The sequence below is a fragment of the Mobula hypostoma genome, chromosome 5 (genome assembly GCF_963921235.1).
Source record: "Mobula hypostoma chromosome 5, sMobHyp1.1, whole genome shotgun sequence".
Lineage (NCBI taxonomy): Eukaryota > Metazoa > Chordata > Chondrichthyes > Myliobatiformes > Myliobatidae > Mobula > Mobula hypostoma.
The window spans coordinates 151,728,795-151,754,775 of NC_086101.1; the positions used below are offsets into that span (position 1 = coordinate 151,728,795).

A 25,981-nucleotide genomic window follows, 5' to 3' on the forward strand; every position below is an offset into this window, starting at 1 on the left:
ATTGGAAAGAAAGAAAGTGTAGTACTTAGGAAATTTCTAACTTGTAGATATCTAAAAAAAAATGTATTCTTGATAAATTATATTTATTAGATAATTGTTCAAAAGACATAAGGGAACCATCTAAAAATAAATCCAAAAACTGTGAAATATCCTTAGTCTTCCAAATTTGAAAAGCACGATCCGTAAAAGAGGGAGGAAAAAATATGTTACCTAAAATAGGAATCGCTAACCCAAATTGATTTAAGATCAAAAAATTTTCTGAATTGAAACCAAATACGTAAGGTATATTTAACTGTCGGGTTAGACACCTGTTTAAGGCGTTTCAAATCAAAAGGAAGAGAGGAACCTAAAATAGAGCCAAGTGTATAACCCTGAACAGATTGTAATTCCAATGCTACCCATTTAGGAATGGATAGTATATCCTGGTCAAGTAACCAAAATTTCATATGTCGAATATTAATTGCCCAATAATAAAATCTAAAGTTAGGTAATGCTAAGCCTCCATCTCTCTTAGCTTTCTGTAAATGTATTTTACCCAGTCTCGGGTTTTTATTTTGCCAAATAAATGAAGAAATTTTGGAGTCGACTTTATCAAAAAAAGATTTTGTAACAAAGGTTGGTAATGCTTGAAATATATATAAAAATTTTGGCAAAAAAAACATCTTAACTGCATTAATACGACCAATCAAAGTTAAATATAAAGGAACATACATCAAAGTTGCTGGTGAACGCAGCAGGCCAAGCAGCATCTATAGGAAGAGGCGCAGTCGACGTTTCAGGCCGAGACCCTTCGTCAGGACTAACTGAAGGAAGAGTGAGTAAGGGATTTGAAAGCTGGAGGGGGAGGGGGAGATGCAAAATGATAGGAGAAGACAGGAGGGGGAGGGATAGAGCCGAGAGCTGGACAGGTGATAGGCAAAAGGGGATACGAGAGGATCATGGGACAGGAGGCCTAGGGAGAAAGACGGGGGGGGGTGACCCAGAGGATGGGCAAGAGGTATATTCATTCTAGGACGAGGGAGATGTCTTCATTTTTTAAAGAAAGGGGCTTCCCTTCTTCCACTATCAACTCTGCTCTTAAACGCATCTCCTCCATTTCACGTACATCTGCTCTCACTCCATCCTCCCACCACCCCACTAGGAATAGGGTTCCCCTGGTCCTCACCTACCACCCCACCAGCCTCCGGGTCCAACATATTATTCTCCGTAACTTCCGCCACCTCCAACGGGATCCCACCACTAAGCACATCTTTCCCTCCCCCCCCCTCTGCATTCCGCAGGGATCGCTCCCTACACAACTCCCTTGTCCATTCGTCCCCCCCATCCCTCCCCACTGATCTCCCTCCTGGCACTTATCCGTGTAAGCGGAACAAGTGCTACACATGCCCTTACACTTCCTCCCTTACCACCATTCAGGGCCCCAAACAGTCCTTCCAGGTGAGGCATCACTTCACCTGTGAGTCGACTGGGGTGATATACTGCGTCCGGTGCTCCCGATGTGGCCTTTTATATATTGGTGAGACCCGACGCAGACTGGGAGACCGCTTTGCTGAACATCTACGCTCTGTCCGCCAGAGAAAGCAGGATCTCCCAGTGGCCACACATTTTAATTCCACATCCCATTCCCATTCTGACATGTCTATCCACGGCCTCCTCTACTGTAAAGATGAAGCCACACTCAGGTTGGAGGAACAACACCTTATATTCCGTCTGGGTAGCCTCCAACCTGATGGCATGAACATTGACTTCTCTAACTTCCGCTAGGCCCCACCTCCCCCTCGTACCCCAGCTGTTACTCCTTTTTATGCACACATTCTTTCTCTCACTCTCCTTTTTCTCCCTCTGTCCCTCTGAATATACCTCTTGCCCATCCTCTGGGTCACCCCCCCCCATCTTTCTCCCTAGGCCTCCTGTCCCATGATCCTCTCGTATCCCCTTTTGCCTATCACCTGTCCAGCTCTCGGCTCTATCCCTCCCCCTCCTGTCTTCTCCTATCATTTTGCATCTCCCCCTCCCCCTCCAGCTTTCAAATTCCTTACTCACTCTTCCTTCAGTTAGTCCTGACGAAGGGTCTCGGCCTGAAACGTCGACTGCGCCTCTTCCTATAGATGCTGCTTGGCCTGCTGCATTCACCAGCAACTTTGATGTATGTTGCTTGAATTTCCAGCATCTGCAGAATTCCTGTTGTTTACGTTTAAATATAAAGGAAACCATTTAGATGAAAGTTGAATAATATGGTCAATTAATGGTAAAAAGTTAATCTTAAATAAATCTTTGTATTTACAAGTAATTTTAATCCCAAGATATGAAAAATAATAATCAATTTAAATGGAAAATTATGATATAAGGGAAGTTGTTTATTAATCGAGAAAAGTTCACTCTTACTAAGATTTAATTTATAACCTGAAAAAAGACCAAATTGTGCTAATAGCTCTAAAACGGCCGGGGTGGATTTTTGGGGATTAGAAATATATAAAAGTAAGTCATCAGCATAGAGTGATATTTTATGGGACTTTAAGCCCCGAGTTAGCCCAGTAATATTTGGAGATTCTTGAATGGCAATTGCAAGAGGTTCTAATGCAATATCAAATAATAAAGGACTAAGAGGACAACCTTGTCGAGTACCTCGAAAAAGAGGGAGAAAAGGTGAACTTAAAGAGTTAGTATGGACCGAGGCCACAGGAGAATGATATAACAGTTTAATCCAGGATATAAATTTCGAGCTAAAATTAAACATTTCAAGCACCTTAAATAAGTAAGGCCATTCTACTCTATCAAAAGCTTTCTCAGCATCTAAAGAGATAACACACTCAGGAACATTTTGTGAGGGAGTATAAACAATATTTAACTGTGTGTGAATATTATAAAAAGAGTAACGACCTTTAATAAAACCCGTTTGGTCTTCTGAAATAATAGAAGGAAGTACTTTTTCTAATCTATTTGCTAATAACTTAGAAAAAACTTTAGAATCAACATTTAATAAAGATATTGGTCTATAAGATGCACATTGAGCAGGATCTTTATCCTTCTTTAATATTAGAGAGATTGACGCTCTATTGAAAGATTCAGGAAGTTTACCAAGTTTTAATGAAGCCTCAAAAACCCTACAGAACCAAGGGATTAATGAAGGTGCGAAACATTTATAAAATTCTACGGTAAACCCATCAGGGCCAGGAGCTTTCCCCAAATTCATAGAGAAAATAACATTCTTAATCTCATCCGTGGTAATGGGAGTATCTAACATAGAAGACATATCCTGTGAAATCTCAGGGAAGTCTAGATTATCTAAAAAATCATTCATATATTTAGAATCTCGAGGAGACTCTGATTGATATAAGGAAGAATAAAAATCACAGAAGGTTTGATTAATCCCCACATGATCAAGTATCAGTCGGTCATTTTGGTTATAAATCTGATTAATTTGAGATTTAGCATAATTAGACTTCAGTTGATTAGCCAACAGTTTGCCAATTTTGTCACTGTGTACATAAAATTCACTTCTTGTTTTCTTTAATTGGTTTACAATCGAGGACGAAAGTAATAAACTGTGTTCCATTTGAAGTTCAGTTCTTTGTTTATATAACTCCTCAGAAGGAGCTAAAACATATTTCTTATCAATTTCCTTAATCTTGTCCACAATTACCAACTCCTCCTGCTTCAGCTTCTTCCTCAAAGCAGCAGAATACGAGATAATCTAACCACGAATATAAGCTTTAAAAGTATCCCAAAGAATGTTCACAGAAATATCCTCTGTATAGTTAATTGTAAAAAAAAGATCAATCTGTTCATTCATAAAGTTAACAAAGTCCGAATCCTGAAGCAACAGCGAATTAAAACGCCATTGTCTATTATTTTGTATATTGGCCAGAATTTTAATAGAAAGCTTAAGTGGAGCATGATCCGAAATGGTTATAGAGTCATAATCACATTTAATCACTGAGAATATTGACTTCTCAAGCTTCCACTGTTGCCCCACCTCCCACTTGTGCCCCATCCGTTACTTATTTATATACACACATTCTTTTTCTCTCCCTCTTTTTTTCTCCCTCTATCCCTCTCACTATACTGCTTGCCCATCCTCTGGGTTTTTCCCCGCTCCCCCTTTTTCTTTCTCCCTGGGCCTCCTGTACCATGATCCTCTCATATCCCTTTGCCAATCACCTGTCCAGCTCTTGGCTCCATCCCTCCCCCTCCTGTCTTCTCCTATCATTTTGGATCTCCCCCTCCCCCTCCCACTTTCAAATCTCTTACTAACTCTTCCTTCAGTTAGTCCTGATGAAGGGTCTCGGCCCGAAAAGTCGACTGTACCTCTTCCTAGAGATGCTGCCTGGCCTGCTGCGTTCACCAGCAACTTTGATGTGTGTTGCTTGAATTTCCAGCGTCTGCAGATTTCCTCGTGTTTGTGTATTGTCAGATATTGTTGTGATGTTGGAGGTTGCGTTCAAGAAAACAATGAAATGCCGCACTGCCACCACCATTTGTTCTGGCATGTCACGACAGCGTTTTTAAAATTAGCCGGTTACCCTGTACGCACTACAACGGCCAACTGGCGTTTTCAGATGTTTTAGAAAAGCTCCGTTTTCGGGGGAGGAAAAAGCTGTTTCAGTGCGGACGGAGGGTCAAAACGAAGAGAAAAAGCTTCGGTTACGGATTTATCCGGTCTAGTGTGAACGTAGCCTAATATGCTGGCTTTAACACCATTAACCTCACAATATAACTCCAGTCTTTCAATGTAAGTTTCCCAGTCCTCAATGCCATTATCAAATGCTGTAATGGTTCCAATCAATGCCATCTTTGTTATGTTAATTAAGCCCCATTCTCCCCTTATTCTCCTTTTTGACTCACGTGTCCTTTTTGCTAGCGTCATGAGCACACTCCGTCTAGATGTGTGTGTGTCGCTCTTTTTTATTTCCCTTCTGGGGCAGGCAGTCCCTCAGCCCCTGGGGGTCAGCGCCGGCTGTGGTCTGGCCTGGACGTGCTGTGGCTCCGCCTGTGGCTCCGACTGTGTCTCTTGGTCTCCCAACGTTCCCGACGCCAGCTGTGCTGGAGTTAATGTGTACCATGACCAGCCTAGCTGAGTTAATCTGTTGGCCGAGGGTTGCATTTGGTTCCATTCTGAGTTATAAAAGTCAACCCTTTGTGTATATCAGTTTGAGGTTTGAGGGGTTTCTCTGTATTCCTGGGATAATGTAAGGTTTTACAATGCAGATGGCATCACTGTTAGCTGTTTGGAAAAACAATAGCATTCCTCTGTACTTTTTAAAATATCTATCCACTGCTATGATTTTTTTTTCCTGCAAGGCTTTCCATGACATACTGCCTTATGCTTAGAAAATTTAAAAGAAGCATTATTTTCCAGCGCATTCCAGCAGTGTCCATTATTGTGAAATTTCTCATGGGAGCTTGCCTCCAAACTAATCTCACTATTGCTGTTTCTGAGTCATAGACTTCAGGCAATGGTTTTGTAAATAATGTAATTCTTTTATACCGGTATAGTTGTGAAGTGCTGCACCACTATTGCAGTGGCTCTGCAAATTGCCCCATGTGTGTAGGTGAATGATAGAATCTGCGAAGCAGGTACAATGTAGGACAAATGGGGTCAATATAGGATTAGTAGAAATGAGTGATTAATAGCCGGCATACTCAGTGAGCAGAAGGGGCTGTTTCATGCTCTACCTCGCTATGAATCTACTGATTGTAGTGATGTTTTCCACAAGTCTTTTGATTTTTCACTTGTGATACCACGTGCTAGAGAGAATAGCATTCATTGTTATGTAAGAAATATTTCCTCAGGTTTTAAAAGTAATGCTATTTTTTATATAAAAAACTGCTTGCAAATATTTCTGTTGTAGTTAGCAGGTTTACATTGCTGTGATTTTGGTGCCTCAAGTTGTTCTGCAGGTTTGGAACATCTTGTTCACATCTTGTCCGAAGTGCACTTAGGACAAACACAGAGGCACAGATGTATTAACTTGAAAGCTCATTTATTCTGCCTTGATAATGTGACTTGACCTTGTTTTATGCATTCCCTAATATAAGAACGTTACTGCCAATAGATTTTGAACATTGGTTGGTTATATTTGGATCAAAGTCATTGACCAGAACTCAAAGGATGATCCATGCACTTGTTAGAGAAAGGCCAGTCTTTCTTCAGAGACCAAATTTCAGTTTGAGATGACTGGATGTTGTTATACCTGTAGTATATTTAGTAAACTTATTTTAAAGTGTGCTGCTAACGTTTAACGATAACTACCACTTAAGGAGGATTTTCAAACAATGACATACATTTTAACACCACAAATAACCACTGCCCTGATCCTTTTAGTAAAAAAAAATACTCATTTTTTTGAGATTTAGGTGGGTTTTGCAAGGATAGCATTTATTAGCCATCCCCAGTTACCCTGGAGAAGGTCTTGAATGATTTGCAGATCCTCCAGTGAAGATACCCCGCTATCCACTGTTTGGTGGATAGGGAGCTCCAGGATATGGATCCAGAGATGATGATGGTATCCATCAAACCGTCTGATTTTACCATTCACTTGTACAGTTTACAGTGGCCAATTAACCCTCCAGCCTACACATCTTCAGCATGTAGAAGGAAAACAGAGCACCCAAAGGAAATACACACAGTCACAGGAGAACATGCAAACTCCACACAAGCAGCACCACATGTCTGGAATTGATCCCAGGTTACTGGAGTTCTGAGGTAGTGACTCTACAAGGTGAACCACTGTATTGCTCCCTTTTATTCTTTTCATCTTTGAATGTTTCTTTAGCTTCCCCTTAATCTCTCCTGCTGTTGATTGTGTGTTAGTATTTCGCACTCTGAAGAAAAAAGGCTTCTCTGACCCAACTAATTATTGGTTGTCTCCTACTCTGCCACCAAGTACTGGACTTTCCCACAAGTTCAAATGCTTTTGACAAGTGATGCACTCCCATTCAGAACATTGAGGACCGTCCCTCTCCTCACCCCATCAGTTCATCCTCAGGGATGGACACTGTGCCTTCAGCAAAGACCAGCATGTTCCTGACCGGATACAAATGGAAGATGTTAAATTTGAGGTTGACTGGTGTTGACTGGTGTTGGCTGATGTTACTTGCTACATAACAACCCATCCCAGAATGTGATTCGGATCTTGTCGCATGGAGATGCGGGCTGCTTCATTTCCTGAGGAATGGTGGCTGAAATTGAGCATTAGAAAGTATCCCCGGCCCTGACCTTGTAATGGAGAATGTCATAAAGCAGGTGAAGATAGGGCTGCTTGAACTCCTACATTGATGACCTGGGACAAGGATCAAAGAATCACAACCAGTCCTCAACTAATGAAGACAATTGTGTCGTGTAGTTGGGATGCCATATTATAATTGCACATCACCTTGTTTCGGCTGGATTTGGAGAATTGAGTGCAGTTCTGTTCACCAGTACTTGAGGAAGGATTGATTAAGCTGGAGAGCAGGCAGAAAAGATTCATGAGAAGGTTGTCTGGATTTGAGGGCTTGAGGTGTCAAAAGAGATTGGATAGGCTAGATCTATTTTACCTGGACCAAAGGAGGCTAATAGGTGACCTGCTGTATATAGCTGTATAGAATTATGAAAGGCATAGATGGGTTAGTTAGTATTACCCATAATGGAGATGTCTGTGACTAATGATAATATTGAAGATGAAGGGGAAGAGCTTCAAAAGGGATCTATGGGGTAAAATTTAAATAAGAGTAGTTTGTTTGTAGAATGAGCTGCCAGAGGTGGTGATGGAGGCAGGAACAGTAACAGCATGTAAGGGACTTGAAAAAGCAAGGTGTCCTATGAATTAGTTTAGATAGGCAGGTTGGTTGGCACAGATTTGATAGCATGAAGGTTTGCTTATGTGCCGTACAACTCTGTGGAACCCAGGACACATTAGAATTTCTTCAGTGGCAGACCCATGTATCTTTGTTGCTGGATTAATGCTCCTTTTCCTGGGTTCAGCACCTCATTAGGGAACCGGTCCATCTCCCATTCACTGTTCACCTGGCATCTTATTCCAGAGCTTCCAATTCTCGGCAATGGATTACCACCCATGTCCATTCTACTTCTATTAACATGGGGTAAAAACTTGTCTCCTGGCCCAAACCATTGAATGATAAAACATAGAAACATAGAAACATAGAAAATAGGTGCAGGAGTAGGCCATTCGGCCCTTCGAGCCTGCACCGCCATTTATTATGATCATGGCTGATCCTCCAACTCAGAACCCCACCCCAGCCTTCCTTCCATACCCCCCAACCCCCGTAGCCACAAGGGCCATATCTAACTCCCTCTTAAATATAGCCAATGAACTGGCCTCAACTGTTTCCTGTGGCAGAGGATTCCACACATTCACCACTCTCTGTGTGAAGAAGTTTTTCCTAATCTCGGTCCTAAAAGGCTTCCCCTCTATCCTCAAACTGTCGCCCCTCGTTCTGGACTTCCCCAACATCGGGAACAATCTTCCTGCATCTAGCCTGTCCAATCCCTTTAGGATCTTATACGTTTCAATCAGATCCCCCCTCAATCTTCTAAATTCCAACGAGTACAAGCCCAGTTCATCCAGTCTTTCTTCATATGAAAGTCCTGCCATCCCAGGAATCAATCTGGTGAACCTTCTTTGTACTCCCTCTATGGCAAGGATGTCTTTCCTCAGATTAGGGGACCAAAACTGCACACAATACTCCAGGTGTGGTCTCACCAAGGCCTTGTACAACTGCAGTAGTACCTCCCTGCTCCTGTACTCGAATCCTCTCGCTATAAATGCCAGCATACAGTTCGCCTTTTTCACTGCCTGCTGTACCTGCATGCCCACTTTCAATGACTGGTGTATAATGACACCCAGGTCTCGTTGCACCTCCCCTTTTCCTAATAGGCCACCATTCAGATAATAATCTGTTTTCCTATTTTTGCCACCAAAGTGGATAACTTCACATTTATCCACATTAAATTGCATCTGCCATGAATTTGCCCACTCACCCAACCTATCCAAGTCACCCTGCATCCTCTTAGCATCCTCCTCACAGCTAACACTGCCACCCAGCTTCGTGTCATCTGCAAACTTGGAGATGCTGCATTTAATTCCCTCATCCAAGTCATTAATATATATTGTAAACAACTGGGGTCCCAGCACTGAGCCTTGCGGTACCCCACTAGTCACCGCCTGCCATTCTGAAAAGGTCCCGTTTATTCCCACTCTTTGCTTCCTGTCTGCTAACCAATTCTCCACCCACACCAATACCTTACCCCCAATACCGTGTGCTTTAAGTTTGCACACTAATCTCCTGTGTGGGACCTTGTCAAAAGCCTTTTGAAAATCCAAATATACCACATCCACTGGTTCTCCCCTATCCACTCTACTAGTTACATCCTCAAAAAATTCTATGAGATTCGTCAGACATGATTTTCCTTTCACAAATCCATGCTGACTTTGTCCGATCATTTCACCGCTTTCCAAATGTGCTGTTATCACATCCTTGATAACTGACTCCAGCAGTTTCCCCACCACCGACGTTAGGCTAACCGGTCTATAATTTCCCGGTTTCTCTCTCCCTCCTTTTTTAAAAAGTGGAGTTACATTAGCCACCCTCCAATCCTCAGGAACTAGTCCAGAATCTAACGAGTTTTGAAAAATTATCACTAATGCATCCACTATTTCTTGGGCTACTTCCTTAAGCACTCTAGGATGCAGACCATCTGGCCCTGGGAATTTATCTGCCTTCAATCCCTTCAATTTACCTAACACCACTTCCCTACTAACATGTATTTCGCTCAGTTCCTCCATCCCTCTGTCCCCTACTATTTCTGGAAGATTATTTATGTCCTCCTTAGTGAAGACAGAACCAAAGTAATTATTCAATTGGTCTGCCATGTCCTTGCTCCCCATAATCAATTCACCTGTTTCTGTCTGCAGGGGACCTACATTTGTCTTTACCAGTCTTTTCCTTTTTACATATCTATAAAAGCTTTTACAGTCCGTTTTTATGTTCCCTGCCAGTTTTCTCTCATAATCTTTTTTCCCCTTCCTAATTAAGCCCTTTGTCCTCCTCTGCTGAACTCTGAATTTCTCCCAGTCCTCAGGTGAGCCACTTTCTCTGGCTAATTTGTATGCTTCTTCTTTGGAATTGATACTATCCCTAATTTCTCTTGTCAGCCAGGGGTGCACTACCTTCCTTGATTTATTCTTCTGCCAAACTGGGATGAACAATTGTTGCAGTTCATCCATGCAACCTTTAAATGCTTGCCATTGCATATCCACCGTCAATCCTTTAAGTGTCATTTGCCAGTCTATCTTAGCTAATTCACGTTTCATACCTTCAAAGTTACCCCTCTTTAAGTTCAGAACCTTTGTTTCTGAATTAACTATGTCACTCTCCATCTTAATGAAGAATTCCACCATATTATGGTCACTCTTACCCAAGGGGCCTCTCACGACAAGATCGCTAATTAACCCTTCCTCATTGCTCAAAACCCAGTCCAGAATAGCCTGCTCTCCAGTTGGTTCCTCGACATGTTGGTTCAAAAAACCATCCCGCATACATTCCAAGAAATGCTCTTCCTCAGCACCTTTACCAATTTGGTTCACCCAATCTACATGTAGATTGAAGTCACCCATTATAACTGCTGTTCCTTTATTGCACACATTTCTAATTTCCTGTTTAATACCATCTCCGACCTCACTACTACTGTTAGGTGGCCTGTACACAACTCGCACCAGCGTCTTCTGCCCCTTAGTGTTACGCAGCTCTACCCATATCGATTCCACATCTTCCCGGCTTATGTCCTTCCTTGCGTTAATCTCTCCTTTAACCAGCAACGCCACCCCACCTCCCCTTCCTTCATGTCTATCCCTCCTGAATATTGAATATCCCTGAACGTTGAGCTCCCATCCCTGGTCACCCTGGAGCCATGTCTCTGTGATCCCAACTATATCATAATCATTGATAACAATCTGCACTTTCAATTCATCCACCTTATTACGAATGCTCCTTGCATTGACACACAAAGCCTTCAGGCGCTCTTTTACAACTCTCTTAGCCCTTATACAATTATGCTGAAAAGTGGCCCTTTTTAATGCTTGCCCTGGATTTGTCGGCCTGCCACTTTTACTTTTCTCCTTAGTACTTTTTGCTTCTACCCTCACTTTACACCCCTCTGTCTCTCTGCACTGGTTCCCATCCCCCTGTTGTGAACTAACCTCCTCACGCCTAGCCTCTTTAATTTGATTCCCACCCCCCAACCATTCTCGTTTAAAGTCACCTCAGTAGCCCCCGCTAATCTCCCTGCCAGGATATTGGTCCCCCTAGGATTCAAGTGTAACCCGTCCTTTTTGTACAGGTCACGCCTGCGCCAAAAGAGGTCCCAATGATCCAAAAACTTGAATCCCTGCCCCCTGCTCCAATCCCTCAGCCACGCATTTATCCTCCACCTCATCGCATTCCTACTCTCACTGTCGCGTGGCACAGGCAGTAATCCCGAGTTTACTACCTTTTGCGGTCCTTTTTCTTAACTCCCTTCCTAGCTCCCTATAGTCTCCTTTCAGGACCTCATCCCTTTTCCTACCTATGTCATTGGTACCTATATGTACCACGACCTCTGGCTCCTCACCCTCCCACTTCAGGATATCTTGGACACGATCAGAAATATCCCGGACCCTGGCACCAGTGAGGCAAACTACCATCCGGGTCTCTGGACTGCGTCCACAGAATCGCCTATCTGACCCCCTTACTATCGAGTCCCCTATCACAACTGCCCTCCTCTTCCTTTCCCTACCCTTCTGAGCTACAGGGCCAGACTCTGTGCCAAAGGCACGGCTACTGTCGCTTCCCCCGGGTAAGCTGTCCCCCCCAACAGTACTCAAACAGGAGTACCTGTTGTTAAGGGGCACAGCCACCGGGGTACTCCCTATTACCTGACTCTTCCCCTTCCCCCTCCTAACCGTGACCCACTTGTCTGCCTCCCGTGGCCCCGGCGTGACCACCTGCCTGCAACTCCTCTCTATCACCTCCTCGCTCTCCCTGAACTTCAAAAAAAATTGTGTGTATGTTCACAGCAGTCTGCGGAAAGCTGCTATTTGATAGGGTGCCACTGGATAGCGCAATGTTACTACAGCTCAGGATGACGGAGTACAGAGTTCTATTCTGGTGTCCTCTGTAAGAAAAAGGATCTTGTGCTTTTCCGGCGTATACGCCGAATAAGCTCTTCTCGGGCTTCCAGCTGGGTATAGGTATTGATGACAAACTCTGCCATCTTCTTCAGGGATGATGTCGGGGTACCTCTGCAGTCTGTCCCTCCTGATTGGTTAGTCCTCATCCAATGAGGTTTCCACTCTCCCACCTTGTTTGCAATTGAATTCCAGTTCTTACTTAGAGCGAGACCTTCGGCTTTGTTAAAATTATTTTCCTGTAGTTTTATTTCAATGGCTTCCTTTACCAGGCGGTCTTAAAAGCCAGTAGCATGGCTTAGTTGTTTTGTTCTGTCAAAGTCCCTGAGGAAATGAGACAATTGCGCAGGATGTTCCTACAGAATGGCTACAGGTGAAAGAAATCAATCGGGCTCTTAAAAGGGCCAACGGGAAAACCAGGAAACTTAACAACAAGGAGGAATCCATCGCCACTGCTTGTTTTCCCTATATTTCCCTGAAGAAGATGACAGTTTGTTATCAAAACGTCCGTTATAATTTATACCTGTACTTGGTTGGAAGAGTTCATGTCCTCTGTAAGAAGTTTGTACGCCCTTCCTGTGAACACGTGGGTGTCCTCCCACAGTCCAAAGATGTACTGGTTAGTAGGTTAATCAGTCATTGTGAATTCTCCTGTGATTAGGCTATGGTTGAATAGGTGGGTTGCTGGGTAGTGCAGCTTATTGGGCCTGTTCCACACTGTATCTCTAAAAAATTAAATAACATTGTATTTGTCTTTAACCCTTAGTTTTTGATTTCTTGAGCCTGGTTTGCACACACTGCTTTTCTACAGTCCAGTATTTGATAAACAAGTGGATTATGTTTTTCATCATCCATGATAAATCAGAATGTGGATGGAAAAGTTTTTAAAGCCTTTTTTCCCAAAACTTTCCTGTATTATTTCTAGGTGATAATATACTAGCTGTACTGCAGTACTTGGCAATGTCCGAGGAGTTGGCTGACTCGACACAGTATCGTCATGGCTCCATGGTGTTTTTTGATGTGCTTGGAATGTTTGTTGTGGCTTATCCAAAACGGATTGGTACCATAATAAACTGTCTGGTAGCCGTAGCGACTGCCCTCTACCTGGGAAGAAAGTTCTCTCTATCAAAGAGTTCTGGTAAGTCAAAGTTCAATATATCATAAGTGTGTGTTGTCTTTTTTCTTCCTTTAGTATCTAGGCATGTTTGAGTAGGCTGCATTTGCTGCCCATTTCTAATTAATTTTGGGAATGGTGAGCCACATTCTTGAACTGCTGGTCGTTTCTGGTGAAAGCGCTCTTCAGTTGGGTTGAAGAATTTCGACTCAATAACCTTGTAGGACTGGTGATATTTCCAAGTCAGAATGGTGTGTGACTTGAAATGTTTAAATTTATTTATCATGTGTCCCACAAAACATGTGTACAGTGAAATGCGTTGTTTGCGTTAACAACTAATATACCTGAGGGTGCACTAAGGGCAGCCGGCAACTGTCGCCATACATTCCAGTGTCAATGCAGCATGCTCACAATGCTCAGCAGAGCAACACAGAACACCACAAGTCCTGTTCCTCCCCTCCACCCATGCACACAAACACACAGTCCTCCAACCCCAGGCCTCCAGCAACCTGGTGTCCAACAACCCTCTTGAGAAGCTCCAATTCTGGCCTTGCATGTCAATGATTTTCGGCTTTCTGTCTCTGAAGTTTGCATGTTCTCCCTGTGACCATGTGGCCGCCTTCTGGGTGCTATGGTTCCCTCTCACATCCTAAAGATCTGTGGTTTCATAGCATAATTGGCAATTCATTGTAAATTGCCCTCAGTGTGTAGGTGAGTGGTAAAATCTGGGAGGTGGGGATGGTGGAATTGATGAGAACACGAGAGTAAAGTTGGATTAATGTGGATTTGGTGGGCTGAATTTGGGCTGTATCTCACCTTGACTTGGTGGTTCTCCCATATTAAAGATGCTTCATAAACACATGTCATTGTTAAAGATATTGAATCTTTGATTATCTTTTTGTTTATTCTCAAGTGTTAACTGGTGTTATTATTTGTAGGTTCTCTCTATAGGAGTGATCTACTTTATGGAATTGGCATCACAATAATATGCTGGTTTATCACCATTGTGACCATCCTCATTGTAGCTGTATTTATATCTCTCACTGGACACTCCATGTTTTGGTTCACCCACTTCTATGCTTCTGTCATCTTGTACGGCTCCATAGCCCTCATGAAGCTCCTGCTGATACATACACTGGCCAAAAATCTTTTCTATGGAGTAAGTATACTGGTGGCTTTTGTACTGGCGAGGGATGGGTATGGCCATATATGGAGACAGAGTGTTATTGTGGATGACAGAGACTTAGAAGAGTTATGAAAATATGGTGGGATGTGTACAAGGGCCTATGGAGATGGGGAGGAGTGGGTTTAGAGCCCTCTTGTAATTAATGCCTGACCAATCATTTCTTTATCCTCTTAATCCCACTCACTTCAAGCCTCTGGCTGACAAAACTTAGAGATTTTGCAGATTGATTATGTGTGGTGAACTGCTTGTTCAAGTCTCTCATGGCTTCTTGATGTTTTAATGGTTAGATATGGGAAAAGGAAGATAAAAAGATGAAATTTCCTTTGTAAATCATCTGGCTTTATAACATTGAGTTTTCAGTTCAGTGTTAGTGAGCTTCCGAGGAATAAACATAGGTTCCTGACTCTGTAAATTAATGTAACCTGACTAGAACTGTTCTCCAAAAAATTGATCGTAACTTCTGAGGCATGCTTTCTGGCTGGGGTGTTTCTGGTGTCAATGCACGAGGGAGCAATTCATGTGCTGAAGCTACCATAAAGAACAAAAAAGGTGACTCTTACTCTTAGAGGTCCAAGCTATGAGAAAGACAGGACTTTTTAGTCCAGTTACTTTTCCTTTCTACACTGACTTACAGCTACTTACAGCTTAGACAACGATTAATGACTTGTCTAAGGTATTCCAGCACCATAAGGTCGTATTCAATCATATCGATTCATTTCTTTGCCTTTGGCAATAACAAAAGATATTGTTGCAACAAATAATAACTGTACAGATGACTCATTAACTGAAATGTTCATTTCTCTACGTTGATGCTGCCTGACTTGCTGAGTTCCTCCAACATTTTGCTTTTTGTAAATAATGTGTTTGTCTCTGGGTAACAAAGCTAAATTTGCTTGTACCATTTCTTCAATGAATTAACTTGTGCCTCAGATAAATGTTGGGCTTCTTCTTGTATATCTCTTTATGAAGCCAGGCCTTGGCTCTTCTATTGAGGGATGCACATGGTTATACAGGAGAGAGTGCAGAGGACATTTAGCCAGATGTTGCGTGGATTGAAGGACTTAAGACCTGGGGAGAAATTGGATAGGCTGGTCTTGTTTTCCCTGGAATGAAGAAAGCTAAAGGATGATTTCAGAAATATCATGACATTTTTAGGGTAGATGGTCCATATCTGTATTTTTTCCTGTGGTAGAGAGATCAAAAGTAAGAAGGCAGAGGTTTAAAGTGAGAGGAAAGAATTTTAAAGGAGATCCGCCAGGAGTGTTGTTTACACATAGTGGTCGATACCTGGAACTCCCTGCCAGAGGGGATTTTTGAATTAAATACATTCACTTTGTTAAAGAGGCATTCAGGCTCTGAAATAGGCAAGACGTAGAAAGAGGTGGTCCTAATGTGGGCAAAGAAAGATCAACATAGATGTGGTGGGCTGATGGATGGTTTTTAGCATGGCTCTATGATATGGATTATGTACTGTGTGGTCTATTCACAACTTGTTGCAGGCTCTTTTTCAGGCTTTTTGTAGAGGATTGGTCATACTATGATAGTTTATTAGAATTATGTGTTGTACTTGGACTGCATTGAAACCTGTGGGTTTTGACTTCCTTGATCTGTCCAATAAGTTAGGTTTGCCCAATTAATCTATTAGCACAGTGGATTCTGGTTAATTGGGACACATTGGGACCAATACATTTTGGCCCAATTAAGCAGCTGCCCCAATTAGCTAAAGTTTATGGAAGTGGTTAAAAAGTTATCATAAAAAGACAAACTGAGTGACAAATTATGTATTTAAATGAAGTACAGAACAAATTAGAACACTATTAATAATATTACAGTACTATAAAACTGTCTTAGTTCCTAATAGTTGTCAATAGAGGAATTCGCCCAGTGTACGCAATGAGCAAAATCAATGCAAGCACCTGAAGCTAATAATGGACTGCCTTTGTACAATTCTTTTGACAATTGCATCCTTCAAATCTTCATTTTCATTGTAAGATTCAAGATGATTGTCAATATCTTCAAATTCTTTGAAGTTCCTAGCCTATTGAAGTAGTGAAATGGTTTCACTTTCACTCCCAGCCTGAATACTTCAAACTGCAGTAAGCAACACAGATCTGAATTGCTTATTTCTCACCAATTATCAGTGACAAGATCATCACTTTTTGAACACAAACACACTATTTTAAAAACTGTTCACTCTAAGCATGATGTGGTGTCGAATGGCCACACAAATGTGTGTGACTGGTACTAGTTAGAACCTGTTTGGCAACAGTCTCCTGTTCTGGTTAAGTGTCCCAAATAAAAGAAGGGAGTTCTGGCAATTTTCTCAATTTAGTTTTTGTTCTTTGAGTTGTCCCAAATAAGCAGCTACCCCGATTAACCAATGGCCCAAATAACTGGAATCTACTATATTTCCATGTTGTGCTCTGTTTGTTTAAATACATTTTTGCTTGCATTTATTTTGAACAAAGCTACCTTGTTCTACTTGTTTGCATGGGGACTGTGCTTCATTTTTGAATTAATTCTGGTGGCATGGCATTAAAGTTACTGGATTAGTAATGCAGAAACTTGGGCAAACAATTCTGAGACTTGAGTTCAGATCCCATCAGGGTTGCTTAGAATTAAAATTTGGAACTAAGAACAATACCACATAACCCTTTTGGACGATTGTAAAAAAACCATCTGCTTCATTAATGTTCCTTAGTAAGGAAGTCTGCTGTCCTTGTCTGGTCTCTATGTAACTACTGGTGCACTCTATGTTGTTAACTCTTAAATGCTCGCTGTTGTAGTTGATTCTTGATCACCTAAGGACATGCAGTAAATGCAGGCCATGCCAGCTGAAAAATGAATAAATTAAAATAAATGTTTTACTAATTTGTCCAGTCTGACACAGAATTACAGTACTGAAGTAAACTTCTACTGTGAGAAGTAATACTCCTTTAATGGGAAGAGAGAAGGTAATGAGGAAAGAATCTCTCTTTAATGGAAGGTGATCAGTCTCTGTCAGCTTTATCTTGTAAAGATAATGGATGTTAGTTCCCTGAGTTTTTATAAAGAATAGGCTAAAAAAAAATTCACCAGAACCTGTTGTTTATCACTTACCTGATGTACTAAACAGATTTTTTTTGCTTCTGCACAGAAGAACGTGAACAAGGTTTACCTATCAGAATTGTATTTTGATGTTTCACTAACAATCTGGTGCTGCATTTTGATTTACTGTACTCAACGAGATCTATGCTCTGCTTATGTGCCGGGATTGTGGGTGGCGTTTCCTTTGCTGGTGAAGTTATTGATTGGCGGACAACTGAAACAAAAAGGTAAACTTTCACGTTTATGTTCTAGTGCATATAAATGAGTACACAACAATAATCAAAAAATAATTTGATTGTGCCTTCACTTTGTTTATATTACGAGTTAGTTTTTTTGGTTTCTTACAAAAACTCAGCTCTCTTCTTGATTGTACTTTGAACTCGGTAAAAGGTGAGCTGTACTGATCATCGAGCATCAGACATTGAATAGAATCTTTGAATGAAATCCTTGTTCCCACTTTTGATATACTATATTGTACAGTAATTGAAGATAGTATTAGTTGATGAATAATGATTTGTCGATAAACTCAGTGTATGCTTTGTATAAAGAAAAATACGGATTCCCATATTGATGCATTTACAAAGAAGGCACGACAGTGACATATTTCATTAAGATTTTGAGGAGAATTGGAATGTCACCAAAGCCACCTACAAATTTCTACAGATTTATCGTGGACAATATTCTAACTGGTTGCATCACCATCTGGTATGGAGGGGCCACTGCACAGGATTGGAAAAAGCTGCAGATAGTGTAAATTCAGCCAGCTCCATGGGCACTGGCCTACCCAGCACTGAGCACATCTTCAGAAGGTGATGCCTCAAAGGCAGCATCCATCAATAAGGCCCCACCCCCACCCAAAACATGCCTTCTTCTCATTGTTTCCATCAAGGAAGAGGAGGTACAGGAGCCTGAAGACACACACTCACTTTTCAGGATCTGATTTTTCTCTGCTATCAGATTTCTGAATGGATAATGAATCCATGAACATTACTTCAGTATTTTTTTTCCTCTTTTTGTACAAATTTAATTTAAAATTCATATATATTTATTTTAATTTATAATAATCATTATTATGTATTACAACATAGTGCTGCTGCAAAACATATGCCAGTGATTTCAAACCTGATTCTGATTCTGGATTCTTTAAAGATTAGGTTTATTTGTTACGTACGTTGAAGTATACACTGCAATGTGTCACTAGCGTCATCAACCAATGTAGTCCGAGGATAGTGCTGCAAATGTCACCCCGCTTCCAGTGCCAACACAGCATGCCCTCAACTCACAGGAAAACAAATTTTTTTTGATATTCCTTTCTGGAATTTTATTTTCCAGTTATGAATGAGCAGTCAGTGTATCATATTGTTTTTGGCATTCTGCATATGAGATAATTTTCAACAGAAACGATGTGCTTTCCTCTGTGTTTTGCTGCCTGCGTATAATCCTTGAAAAGGGAAAGGATTGCTTTTAATTTTCTTGAGCTTTAAGCTTTGATTGCCGCAGCTATAATTTTGTTATCAGCACCAGTACAAGTTGTTGGTTATGACACTGTTCACTTAATGAGGCTAACGATTTCCATTTGTACTACTTCCCACAGGTTTTCTGTGCTAGGTTTGCTCTGCAGTGTTTTCATGGTTTTTTGCTTCCTCTTTTCTGCCCCCAAATTGTTTACACACTTCACCTTTTGTTCTTGAACGTTTATTTGGGCACAGTCTGTGAACCTTTTGTACTTGCAATCTTTTCTTCTTGTGGGTATAAGTTTTCTGTTTCTAGCACAGAAGCCAGAAAACCTAGTGTTTTTTGAGATGTTAGTGTAAGATTTTCCAGAAGTTTTAATTGGGTACAGCTTGGTGAGGTTGTGATGCTCTTCATCTTGTTTTCATGAGTGGAGGGGCACTACGATAAAATGTCACTGTTAAATTACAACTTTTCACTAACATAAGTAAATTTAAAGTAAGTTTCTTCCCTTCCGGCACCAGATTTCTGAAAGGTCTGTGAAACCCTTGAACACTTCTCGTTATTCCTTTTTATTGTATTATTTAATTTATAGTACTATGTACTATTTTGTTGTAGTATGTAATTTATAATAATTTTATACCTTTCCATGTTGTACTGTCTCAAAACATCACATTTCAGGATGTACAAGTCAGTGATGATAAATCTGATTCTGGAAAGTAAATATATTTGTACCTTTTTAGTATGGTCAATTCTTATTTGTCAGATCCTTAATTGAGGGCGATTTCAACTCTGTTTTGAGGCTCCTTAGGTAGCTGATTCAAAGTACTTTTATTATCAAAGTATGTATGCAGTATACAATCCTGAGATTTGTCCTCCCCACAGACAGTCATGATACGAAGAAAATGGAACCTGTTCAAAGAAACACATCAACTCCCCTTCCTCCATCCCCTCAGGCATGAAAAAAAACAGAAATTGTACAAATGACAACAAAAAATAAGTGAGAACACAACATAAAACACAAAATCAAAAGGCATATTTCAGTTCAGCTCAGTGTTCGTTATCTGCAGGCCACCCTGATTCAAAAAAATCTCCTAAAAATAACAAACAAAAAAGAGTGACCATAAAACTAGAACACATCATATACGTGAATTAGTGTCCAATCTACAAACTGTTGTTTAAACCTTGCTCTGGTACCATTCTTCAGCAGCATTGAGGGAGAGAGAAATCACTTGAACACAAGGACCTTCCCTCAGGAGCAGCGAGTGAGAGGACGAGAGAGCCTCCCACATGCAAACACCCTCCTCTGGCAGCAGAGAGTGAGAGGCTTGTAGACGGTGCTGGACACTTGCTTGCCCTCTGCACCCGCCGTGATGATTTCAATTGTCCTTGGTGCTTGAATTGGTGAGATCGGTGAGAGATGGAGTCGATCATGGGTTCGTGCCCCATCTCCAGGCTTCCTGACCCCCATGTTGCACGCTTTGCTCACAGCCTGTGGAACCCTCTCAGAAGCAGCAAAGCACCAGATCGCCCAATCATCCTGAAAACACACTGCCAGAATGTAAATGGCAGGCTCCAACAGTATCAGAATCACATCTGACATAAAAAGTAAGGACCAACTTGAGAATGTCACCCTTGGTAGTGTTGTTCGCTAGCACCATCTTCTGATAAGGCCAGTGTTAACCTCCTGTTAATCCACAATGGTAACACTATATAAATATCTGTTTTAAGTTGGTACATGTTTAATTTATGATAAGTAAATTCTAAGACTTGCTATAAATTCTGTTAATTATAGACTGTTAATCTGATGTTAGCGGTTGGGAAGATGTCTGAGTCCATTGTTAAAGATGAAGTTTCAGGGTGCTTGGAGGTATATGTTAAAATAGGCCGAAGCCAGCATGATTTCCTCAAGGGGAAATCTTGCCTAAAAAATCTTTTGGAGTTCTTTGAGGAAATAATAAGTAGGAGAATAGGTGGATGTTGTGTATTTAGATTTTCAGAAGGACTTTAACAAGATGCCGCACAGGAGGTTGCTTAACAAAGTATGAGCTCAATGGTATTACAGGAAAGGTAGATTGTACAGGAAGATTGGCTGATTGGCAGGAAACAAAGCGTGAGAATAAAAAGGGCCTTTTCTAGTTGGCTGCTGCTGGCTAGTGGTGTTCTGCATGATTTGGTGTTGGGACTGACTCTTTTCATGTTATATGTCAGTGATTTGAATGGTGGAATTGATGGCTTTGTGGCCAAGTTAGCAGACCATGCAAAGATAGGTGGAGGGGCAGATATTGTTGAGAAAGCAGGGAGTCTACAGAAGGACTTACAGATTGGGAGAACAGACAAATAAGTGGCAGATGGAATATTATGGAGGAAATGTATGGCCATGTACTTTATTTCTTTAGCCAGAGGGTAGTGCATCTGTGGAATTCATTGCCACAAATGGTTGTGGAGGACAAGTCATTGAGTATATTTAAAGTGGAGGTTGATGGATTTTGATTAGTCAGGGTGTCAGAGATTATGGAAGAAGGCAGGATAATAGAGTTGAAAGGGATAATAAATCAGCCTCAGACTCGGTGGACCGAATGGCCTAACTCTGCTCTGACGTGTTATGGTGTCATGTAACAAATTTAGAATTTGAACTTGTTGGCAACACAGCTGCTTCCAAAAATTAATGCAAGGATTCCCAAATACCTCTCAAAGCCTGTATGCGTTTATGCCTTCATTTTCCCCATTTATTTTATGAGGACAAGCTAGCTAGCTTCCAGAATAACGGCTACTTGTATGAAATGCAATTCATAGAAAACCATAGAAACCATAGAAAAACTACAGCACAGAAACAGGCCTTTTGGCCCTTCTTGGCTGTGCCGAACCATTTTCTGCTTAGTCCCACTGACCTGCACACGGACCATATCCCTCCATACACCTCCCATCCATGTATCTGTCCAATTTATTCTTAAATGTTAAAAAAAGAACCCGCATTTACCACCTCGCCTGGCAGCTCGTTCCATACTCCCACCACTCTCTGTGTGAAGAAGCCCCCCCTATTGTTCCTTTTAAACTTTTCCCCCCTCACCCTTAACCCATGTCCTCTGGTTTTTTTTTCTCCCCTTGCCTCAGTGGAAAAAGCCTGCTTGCATTCACTCTATCTATAGCCATCATAATTTTATATACCTCTATCAAATCTCCCCTCATTCTTCTACGCTCTAGGGAATAAAGTCCTAACCTATTCAACCTTTCTCTGTAACTCAGTTTCTCAAGTCCCGGCAACATCCTTGTAAACCTTCTCTGCACTCTTTCAACCTTATTAATATCCTTCCTGTAATTTGGTGACCAAAACTGAACACAATACTCCAGATTCGGCCTCACCAATGCCTTGTACAACCTCATCATAATATTCCAGCTCTTATACTCAATACTTTGATTAATAAAGGTCAATGTACCAAAAGCTCTCTTTACGACCCTATCTACCTGTGACGCCACTTCTAGGGAATTTTGTATCTGTATTCCCAGATTCCTCTGTTCTACTGCACTCCTCAGTGCCTTACCATTAACCCTGTATGTTCTACCTTGGTTTGTCCTTCCAAAGTGCAATACCTCACACTTGTCTGCATTAAACTCCATCTGCCATTTTTCAGCCCATTTTTCCAGCTGGTCCAAGTCCCTCTGCAGGCTCTGAAAACCTTCCTTACCGTCCACTACACCTCCAATCTTTGTATCATCAGCAAATTTGCTGATCCAATTTACCACATTATCATCCAGATCATTGATATAGACGACAAATAACAATGGACTCAGCACTGATCCCTGTGGCACACCACTAGTCACAGGCTTCCACTCGGAGAAGCAATTCTCTACTACCACTCTTTGGCTTCTTCGATTGAGCCAATGTCTAATCCAATTTACCACCTCTCCATGTATACCTAGCGACTGAATTTTCCTAACTAACCTCCCATGAGGGACCTTGTCAAAGGCCTTACTGAAGTCCATGTAGAAAACATCCATTGCCTCCCCTTCATCCACTTTCCTGGTAACCTCCTCGAAAAACTCCAATAGATTGGTCAAACATGACCTGCCACGCACAAAGCCATGTTGACTCTCCCTAATAAGTCCCTGTCTATCCAAATGCTTGTAGATTCTGTCTGTCAGTACCCCCTCCAATAACTTACCCACTATTGACGTCAAACTTACCGGCCTACAATTTCCCGGATTACTTTTCGATCCTTTTTTAAACAACGGAACAACATGAGCCACTCTCCAATCCTCCGGCACCTCGCCCGTAGACACCGACATTTTAAATATATCTGCCAGGGCACCTGCAATTTCAACACTAGTCTCCTTTAAGGTCTGAGGGAATACCCTGTCAGGTCCTGGGGATTTATCCACTTTAATTTGCCTCAAGATAGCAAGCACCTCCTCCTCTTCAATCTGTACAGTTTCCATGATCTCACTACTTGTTTCCCTTAATTCCATAGACTTCATGCCAGTTTCCTTAGTAAATACAGAAGCAAAAAACCCATTTAAGATCTCCCCCATTTCTTTTGGTTCCGCACATAGCCGACCACTGTGATCTTCAAGAGGACCAATTTTATCCCTTACAATCCTTTTACTCTTAATATACCTGTAAAAGCTTCATTCTGAAGCTTGGCTTGATCTTGTTTTACTGGCCTGTATTTGGTATCTTTGCAGGTACCTGATTGGTCAGTTTCAAAATCCTTTGCTCCATTTTCTGTGTGGTTTTTGTTCTGGGTCCTAACCTGTGGAGAATGTGACGTGACAATGCGTTTCAATATATAAGTATTTGTTTGCGATTACTCCAGCCATAACTGTTTACTGTTTATAGCCACAGTGTCCCCAAGCCTAGCAAATTCAACCCCCATCCAATACCTTTATTTTTCTCTAACCCCACACCCCCATCTGACCATTAAAGCCTTTAACACAGACTTGCCATGCCTCAGCCTTTGTGTGCGGTTAGAGTATACTTACTGACAACTTCCCAACAAAATTGGTGCAAACCCATTGTTTTGATAAACCTCATAGTCTCGGATCGCGTCCACGGCATTTTGGAGAGGGAGGGAGAGCAACCAGATGTCTTGGTACATACTGATATCAATGACTTGGAAAGGAAAAGCAAAGAGGTCCTGAAAAGAGAATTTAGAGAGCTAGGTAGAAAGCTGAGAAGCAGGACCTCGAAGTTAGTAATTTTTGGATTGCTGCCCGTGCCACATGCCAGTAAGGGGAAAAAACAGGATGATTTGGCAAATTAATGCAGGCTGAAACACTGATGTAGGGGGCAGGGCTTCAGGATCTTGGATCATTGGGATCTCTTCTGGGGTAGGTATGACCTGTTCAAAAGTAACGGCTTGCTTCTGAACACGAGGGGATCCAATATTGTTGCTGGCAGGTTTGTTAGAGCTGTTGGGAAGGGTTTAAACCTTTGGCAGGGGGCTGGGAACCGGAATGAAGAGACTTGGAATAGGACGGATGCTATAAAAGCAAACATGGTGTGCAGTCAGGCTGTCAGGAATGGCAGGCAGATGATAGGACAAAATTGCAGCCATCAGTGTGAGTATCAGTGCATTCGGGATGTAGAGTCAAAAAGGGTAGCAAATACAGTACTCAGTGTTATATCTCAATGGATGGAGTATAAGAAATAAGGTGGATGATCTTGTTGCACTATTACAGATAGTTAGGTATGATGGTTGTGGCCACCACTGAATTGTGGTTGAAGGATCGTTGTAGTCTGGAGCTGAATGTCCAAGGTTACATGCATTGGAGGAATAAGAAGGTAGGCAGAGGGGGTAGTGTGGCTCTACTGGTAAAGAATGGCATCAAATTAGTAGAAAGATGGGACATAGACCTTAAGATGTAGAAGTAGGCCCATCAAGTCTGCTCTGCCATTCAGTCATGGGCTGATCCAATTCTTCCAGTCATCCCCACTCCCCTGCCTTCTCCCCAAACCCTTTGATGCCCTGGCCAATCAAGAACCTATCTATCTCTGCCTTAAATGCACCCAGTGACTTGGCCTCCACAGCTGCTCATGACAATAGATTCCACAGATTTACCACCCTCTGACTAAAGTAATTTCTCCGCATCTCTGTTCTGAATGGGCGCCCTTCAATCCTGAGTCGTGCCTTCTTGTTCTAGACTCCCCTACCATGGGAAATAACTTTGCCATATCTAATCTGTTCAGGCATTTTAACATTTGGAATGTTTCTATGAGATCCCCCCTCATTCTCCTGAACTCCAGGGAATACAGCCCAAGAGCTGCCAGATATTCCTCATCCGGTAACCCTATAGGACATAGGATTGGAAGATATTGAATCCTCGTGGGTTGAGTTAAGAACTGCAAGGGTAAAAGGACCCTGATGACAGTTGTATACAGGCCTCCCAACAGTGGCTGGAAGGTGGACCAAAAGGGCAATGTTATAATAGTAATGTAGATTTCAACATGCAGGTTGATTGGGAAAATCAAGTTGGAAATGGATCTCAAGAGAGTGTGTTTGTTGAATGCATACGAGATAGCCTTTTAGAGCAGTTAGTCATTGAGCCTACTAGGAGATCAGCTATACTAGACTGGGTGTTATGTAATGAACTGGAGGTGATTAGGGAGCTTAAAGTTTTAAAAAAAAAACAATTAGTAGGTAGCGGTCACAATATGACTGAGTTCATCTTGAAACTCGATGGAGAGAAAGTAAAGTCTGATGTCGCAATATGTCAGTGGAGTAAAGGTCATTACAGTGGTATGAGAGAGGAGTTGGTCAAAGTAAATTGGGAGGAGCTGCTGGTAGGGATGACAACAGAACAGCAATGGCATGAGTTTCTGAGAAAAATGAGGAGGATACAGGATAGATGTATTCCAAAAGTGAAGAAATACTCAAATGAAAAAATAGTCCAATTGTGGTTGACAAGGGAAGTCAAAAGTAATGTAAAAGCAAAAGCAAAAATTAGTGGGAAGACAGGATTGGGAAACTTTTAAAA

General features: G+C 41.7%; 1 protein-coding gene across 1 annotated transcript in view; it reads left to right on the forward strand.

Moving 5' to 3' along the window:
* Positions 1-25,981, forward strand: part of LOC134347079 (endoplasmic reticulum metallopeptidase 1) — a 72,955-nt gene that overhangs the window by 22,572 nt on the left and 24,402 nt on the right. Inside the window, exons 7-9 of the mRNA XM_063049187.1 lie at positions 13,093-13,305; positions 14,220-14,440; positions 17,604-17,781. Of these exons, the coding sequence (XP_062905257.1) occupies positions 13,093-13,305; positions 14,220-14,440; positions 17,604-17,781 (612 nt within the window). The remainder of the gene's footprint in view (positions 1-13,092; positions 13,306-14,219; positions 14,441-17,603; positions 17,782-25,981) is intronic.